This window comes from Rhinopithecus bieti, unplaced genomic scaffold (assembly GCF_001698545.2).
Source record: "Rhinopithecus bieti isolate Rb0 unplaced genomic scaffold, ASM169854v2 scaffold_83003, whole genome shotgun sequence".
In the NCBI taxonomy this organism is placed as follows: Eukaryota; Metazoa; Chordata; class Mammalia; order Primates; family Cercopithecidae; genus Rhinopithecus; species Rhinopithecus bieti.
In genome coordinates this window covers 216,208-223,357 of record NW_016830379.1, presented here as the reverse complement: position 1 = coordinate 223,357, position 7,150 = coordinate 216,208, and the positions used below count along the sequence as shown (strand labels likewise).

General features: G+C 41.6%; 1 protein-coding gene across 2 annotated transcripts in view; it reads left to right on the top strand.

Moving 5' to 3' along the window:
- Positions 1 to 7,150, top strand: part of LOC108524404 (protein-lysine methyltransferase METTL21B) — a 36,080-nt gene that overhangs the window by 12,585 nt on the left and 16,345 nt on the right. For both annotated transcript variants that reach the window (XM_017865472.1, XM_017865471.1), the window contains exons 5-6: positions 1,355 to 1,483; positions 2,225 to 2,347. In XM_017865472.1, the coding sequence (XP_017720961.1) occupies positions 1,355 to 1,483; positions 2,225 to 2,347 (252 nt within the window). The remainder of the gene's footprint in view (positions 1 to 1,354; positions 1,484 to 2,224; positions 2,348 to 7,150) is intronic.

Sequence of the window (7,150 nt, the reverse complement as noted above, 5' to 3'; positions counted from 1 at the left end):
GCAGGGGAATTGCTTGAACCCAGGAAGTGGAGGTTGTGGTGAGCCAAGATCACGCCATTGCACTCTAGCCCGGGCAACAAGAGTAAAACTCCGTCTCAAAAAAAAATTCAAACTTTTTTTTAATTGAAATATCTTTTTTTTTTTTTGAGACGAGTCTCACTCTCTCCCCCAGGCTGGAGTGCAGTGGCACGATCTTGGCTTACTGCAGGCTCTGCCTCCCAGGTTCACACCATTCTTCTGCCTCAGCCTCCCGAGTAGCTGGGACTACAGATGCCTGCCACCATGCCTGGCTAATATTTTGTATTTTTAGTAGAGACGGGGTTTCACCGTGTTAGCCAGGATGGTCTCTATCTCCTGACCTCGTGATCTGCCCACCTCGGCCTCCCAAGGTTCTGAGATTACAGGCATGAACCACCGTGCCTGGCCAAAATTTTTTTTACCTTAAAAAATTGTTTTGTTAAAAACTGAGACACAAACACATACATTAGCCTAGGCCTACACAGGAGTGGGATCATCATTAACACTGTGTTCCACTTCCACATCTTGTCTTGCTGGAAGGTCTTCAAGGGCAGTAACGGGCATGGACCTGTTGTCTCCTATGATAACAATGTTTTTTTCTGGAATACCTCTTAAAGGACCTGCCTGAAGCTGTTTTACTGTTAAATTTTTTCATTTTTTATTTTTTTGTGACGGAGTCTCACTTTGTCACCCAGGTTGGAGTGCAGTGGCGTGATTGATCTTGGTTCACTGCAACCTCCACCTCCTGGGTTCAAGAGATGCAACCTCCTGAGTAGTTTATCAGTTGGAGTATTCTCTAAAATAAAGTATATATATTATAGTAAATACATAAACCAGTAACATAGTTGTTCATTATTGTTGCAGGTATCATGTACTGTGTGTAATTGTACATGCTATATTTTAATAGGACTGGCAGCACAGAAGTTTTCTTTACACTAGCATTGCCACAAACATGTAGGTAATATGTTGCCCTACAATGTTAGGAGGGCTACAGTGTCGCTAGACAATAGGAATTTTTCAGCTCCTTTATAATCTTAGGGACCATCATCATATGTGCAGTCCATCGTTCAAAATATCGTTATGTGCTGCATAACTGTATAAAGAAAATACAGCTGTGTGCCCCATAGGGTTGTTGTGAAGATTAAATTCATCCAAGGCACCAGTTATAATAATACCGGGTATTTGGCATTTAGTGGTAGACTGCCAGTAAATGATAGATTACTTCAGTTTCTGTTAGAGAAGTTAGAGAATCAGGAAACCTGAGCGTATCGTAGAATTACGTTTAGTTCTAAATTCTGTGACTTTGTTGTCTGCTTTTTTTCTTCTCAATTTATAGGCAGAGATCTGGCTCCACAAGCAGGCCCAGAAGGAGGGCTGGAGCAAAGCTGCCAAGCTCCAAGGGAGAAAGACCAAAGAAGGCCTGATTGGGCTGTTGCAGGAAGGAAATACAACTGTATTAGTAGAGGTGAGTTGTTGGAAATTCCAGATACCAAGAACAGCTGTCCCTTGGGTGTAAAGCTTGTAGTAGGCCCTTTATCTTCTTGAGGAAGAGATCTGTTCAAGAACCATAAAGGGTAGTTGAAGTTAAACTCATGAAACCTTGGGTATTAGTTATGAATTTATTTAAGTATAGAAATGTACTGGTGTGTTGATGAGAAATGGCCTAGCAGTCTAGAATATTACTCCTGAATGTGAATCTGGTGCAGCCTTACCCCTTGTCACTGATTGTTTCCTGGAACAGTTAGATTACAAAATTAATTATATTAATTGTTGTTGAATAGAGAGTAGTTATTTTAGAGGAGGTTTGGGGGCCATAATTGGTGAAGAATCAGGTGTGGATTAGTTTAGAGTGAGAGATGGGAATAAACAAGATAATAGCATAAGTGGTTTGGAGTTGGGATGGCTGGAGAATGAGGTGATGATGGTGTGCAGACACAGGTAAGTGGTGAACTTGTAGTGAGTCCTTCAGGACATTATTGAACCATCTTCTGAATATGCAGGCTATTGCTAACTCACTGGCCCAACATGAATCACTTCATTCTGTTTCAGGCTAGGAGAGGAACTGTAGCTTTAAAATTTTGGAGTCATTTTTTCTTCTGTTGAGTCTGTAGCTTGTTCTGTCAGTATCTTGATTTACTCTCCAGCCTTAAGGCACTTTTGGAAATTATTAAACAGCTTATACAGCTATATCAATTTGTTCCCACAGGTAAACTGTGAGACGGATTTTGTTTCTAGAAATTTAAAATTTCAACAGTTGGTCCAGCAAGTAGCCCTTGGAACCATGATGCATTGTCAGAGCCTAAAGGATCAACTCTCTACATACAGTAAAGTAAGTTTGGGGTTTGTCTTCAGTGTGCTGAATTTGCTGTCCTCATTGGGTCTTTGCTGTTCCTGTTTTAGACATTCTCATGTCTCATTCCCTTACTTCACATCTCTGCTTAAATGCTATCTCTTTGCATAGGATTACCCTTCCCCTATTACTATATCCCCATGTCGTGCTTCATTTAACATTTTTTATTATGGTGCTTATATATTACATTTTAATTTAGCTGTATGTTGTCTGTCTTCCCCAATAGAATGTAAGCTTTATGAGGCAGGGAATTTGTCTTTTCACTGTTGCATCTCTGATGAAAGAGAATTGGGCCCGCTACTTAGTTGGAGTTCAGTAAATCTTTGTCAGATGAATGAATGAATGAATGCATGCATGCCAGTGAAATGGAGTTAGCCAGATCAAGTGAAGCCATTTTAGGCTTTGTGTTCAGAAATTTGGAATGGTCTTAGGGAAGGATTTCTAAATAAAGAGATTGGAGCCGGATGTGGTGGCTCAGGCCTGTAATCCCAGCACTTTGGGAGGCCGAGGCAGGCGGATCACTTGAGGTCGGGAGTTCAAGACCAGCCTGACCAACATGGAGAAACCCATCTCTACTAAAAATACAAAATTAGCCGGGCGTGGTGGCGCATGCCTGTAATCCCAGCTACTCGGGCAGTTGAAGCAGGAGAATTGCTTGAACCCGGGAGGTGGAGGTTTCAGTGAGCCGTTGTACTTCAGCCTGGGCAACAAGAGCGAAACTCCGTCTCAGAAAAAAAAAAGAGAGAGGTTGGAAAAGACACAGTTTAGGAAAATAAGCATATTCTTATCCATAGAGGGATCAAGGAAAGGAATTATGTCATTCTACCTTTGACTCAGCTTTATTGCCAAGGCAAAAATGAACCACTCACAGTAATTTTTTTGAGTTTATTACTAACTTTTTAATCTTCTTTATCCTTTTCTTGAGATGTCTTGGTAAATGTTAATTATTACTGGCATTACATAGTCATATTATATGGAAAACGATGTTGAGATTATTTTTTAAAATTGTATTGAGTAGATAAGTCACTTGAACCAGAAATTTTACCTCTGATTTTGCCAGTAAACACCAGTGTACTCTTTTTTTTTTGTTTTCGTTTTTGTTTTTTGAGATGAAGTCTTGCTCTGTCGCTCAGGCTGCAGTGCAGTGGCTCAATCTTGGCTCACTGCAACCTCCACCTCCTGGGTTCAAGCAATTCTCCTGCCTCAGACTCCCGAGTAGCTGGGACTACAGGCACGTGCCACCACACACGCCTAGTATTTGTATATTTTATAGAGACAGAGTTTCACCATGATGGCCAGGCTGGTCTTGAACTCCTGACCTCAAGTGATCTGCCTGCCTCCGCCTCCCAAAGTGCTGTGATTACGGGCGTGAGCCACCATGCCTGGCCTCAGTGTACTCTTTATCCAGATTCACCATTTGTTAACATTTTACTGTATTTGCTTTATCACTTCTTTTTTTCTTTTAAATAGAGACAGATCTGGCTTTCTTGCCCAGCCTGGAGTGCAGTGGCACAATCATTGTTCACTGCTGCCTCAAATTCCTGGGCTGAAGTGGTCTTCCCACCTCAGACTCCTGAGTAGCTGGGACTATGTGTGCACATCACCATGCTAGGCTCTTTTTAAAGTTTTTTGTAGAGACAGTCTTGCCATCTTGCCCAGGCTGGTCTCAAACCTCTGGTCTCAAGAAATCCACCTGCTTTGGCCTCCCAAAGTGTTGGGATTACAGGCTTGAGTAACTACAGCTGGCCCTGTCATTTTTTATGTACATGTTATCATCGCTTTTTTTTTTTTCTTTGAGATGGAGTCTCTCTGTCACCCAGGCTGGAGTGCAATGGTGCCATCTCACTCACTGCAACCTCTCCCTCCCGGTTCAAGGAATTCTTCCACTTCAGCCTTCCAAGTAGCTGGGGTTACAGGTGCCTGCCACCACACCCAGCTGATTTTTTTGTATTTTTAGTAGAGACGGGGGGTTTCACCACGTTGGTCAGGCTGGTCTTGAACTCCTGACCTCAGATGATCCGCCCACCTGAGCCTCCCAAAGTGCTGGGTTTACAGGCATGAGCCACCGCGCCCAGCCCTTTTTTTGTTTATTCTTGTCTTTTGGGTTTATGTCATACTTTTCTTTCCTCAACTATGGAATGGGCCACTTCTTCAAGGAGTCCTGGTCCTTTTTAGTTGGGGAATGGTTTTTAGAAATCAAGATTTGAGTATTAGGTGTGCTGATTTCTTTTTTTTTTTTTTTTTTGAGACAGAGTGTCATTCTGTAGCCCAGGCTGGAGTGCAGTGGTGCAGTCTTGGCTCACTGCTACCTCTGCCTCCCGGGTCCCGGTTCAAGCAATTCTTCTGCCTCAGCCTCCCGAGTAGCTGGGATTACAGGCACGTGCCGCCATACCCATCTAATTTTTGTATTTTCAGTAGAGACGGGTTTTCACCATGTTGGCCAGGCTAGTCTTGAACTCCTGACCTCGTGATCCACCCACCTCAGCCTCCCGAAGTGCTGGGATTACAGGCATGAGCCACTGCGCCCAGCCAGATGTGCTGATTTCTACTGAGATGTCATTTGTTCTTTCAGCAGACAGTGCAGGTGTATGTGCTGTGTGTGTGTGGTTCCTTTTTCATAGCAACTTCAATATGTTTACTGTTCTTACCTGTGTACTCATATGTACTCAGTGTTACAACATATATACAAAATTATTTCAGAATTGCTACCCCTGACCACTGCAAATAACAAAACTACTAAGGAGTTCAAGATTTATTTGTAGTTCTTTTTGTCTTTACATTGAAGTTAGGTGGTCACATGACTCTGTTTAGTTATTTGGATTTTTTTTTTCTTCTGTGAGGTTATGTTACTCGTTTGAAATATAGTTTTATATTTCTTAGTAGTCAATATTTATTTTTACCCCAAATATGTGTTGATTTAATTTTATTTTTTAAATGTGTAGGGTTTTTTTTTTTGTTTGTTTGTTTGTTTTGGCTGGGTGCCGTGGCTCATGCTTGTAATCCCAGCACTTTGGATTTTTTTTGTTTGTTTGTTTTTTAAATATTTTTTATAGTTATAGAGATGAGGTTTCACCATGTTGGCCAGGTTGGTTTCAGACTCCTGGCTTCAAGTGATCTGCCTGACTTGGCCTCCCCAGGGTGCTGGGATTATGGGCATGAGCCACGGCACTGGGCCAGATTTTTTTTTTTTTTTAAGATGGAGTTTCACTCTCATTAGCCAGCCTGGAGTGCAGTGGTTTGATCTTAGCTTACCGCAACCACCACCTCCTGGGTTCAAGTGATTCTCCTACCTCAGCCTCCTGAGTAGCTGAGATTACAGGCACCCCCCACCACACCTGGCTAGTTTTTGTATTTTTAGTAGAGATGGGGTTTCACCATGTTGGCCACGCTGGTCTCGAACTCCTGACCTTAGGTGATCCATCCACCTCAGTCTCCCAAAGTGCTGAGATTACAGGCGTGGGCCACCGTGCCTGGCTGGCCAGATTTAGTTTTATTTTTGAATATATAAAATACATTAACAAAGTCCTCAAAGTTGAAACTGTCAAAAAAAAAAAAAAAAAGCTATACTCGGAGAGGTGTTACTGCTTCTGTCCCTTCTACCCCGTTCCCATCCATCCGTTTATTTAGATAACCAGTGTCATTGGATTGTGGTTATCCATTTTCAGTATTTCTTTTTGCAAAAATAAGCATATTTATACAAATAGTTCTTTGTTGCACAGATAGTAGTATAATATGCATATACACTTATAATTTGCTTTTTTCACTTAATAATATATCCTGGAAATACTCCATAGCAGTTCATGAAGGTCATCCTTTTTATTTTTTCCAACTACATAGTATTCTGTTGTATGGATGTGCATTAATTCTGTTTAATCTCCTATGTTTGGGCATTTAGGCTGTTTTTACAATTTTATGATTAGAAATAATTGTTCAATGAATAAACTTGTGTGGTATTATTGTAAGTATATCATCAAGGTGAATTCCTAGAAATAGGATTTCAGGGTCAAAGGATAAATGCATACGTAGTTTTATTAGATACTACAATTTCACATCATTGGATTTGTACCATTTTGCATTCCCATCAACAATGTGCAAGTCTAGCTCTAACATTTTATGATTTTATGAAAATATTGTTCTTGGCCAGGTGCGGTGGCTCACGTCTGTAATCCTAGCACTTTGGAAGGCTGAAGCAGGGGGATCACTTGAGGTCAGGAGTTCAAGACCAGCCTGGCCAACATGGTGAAACCCTGTCTCCACTAAAAAATATGTATAAAAATTTGCCAGGCATAGTGGCGCATGCCTGTAGTCCCATCTACTTGGGAGGCTGAGGCAGGAGGATGGCTTGAATCTGGGAGGTGGAGGTTGCAGTGAGCTGAAATCATGCCACTGCACTCCAGCCTGGGCGGCAGAGCGAGACTCCATCTCAAAAAAAAGGAAATACTGTTCTTGGCCAGGTGTAGTGGCTTACGCCTGTAATCCCAGCACTTTGGGAGGCTGAAGCAGGAGGATCTCTTAAGCTAGGAGTTCAGGACCAGTCTGAGCAACATAGGGAGACCCCCATCTCTATATTTAAAATAAAAAGAAAATAATTGTTCTTGATATCTAGGAAATTACATTCTAAGAAGTTAGACTGGAGGATGAGAGTGGAATGTTATTGGGGGTGGTGCGGTGATAGAATAAAATATTTATAAAGATGGAACTGTTACCAATTTTTAACATCCTTGGCTTAATGAAAATATTATCTACACTTAGTTGTCTTAAATAATTTTATTGACCGGGCAC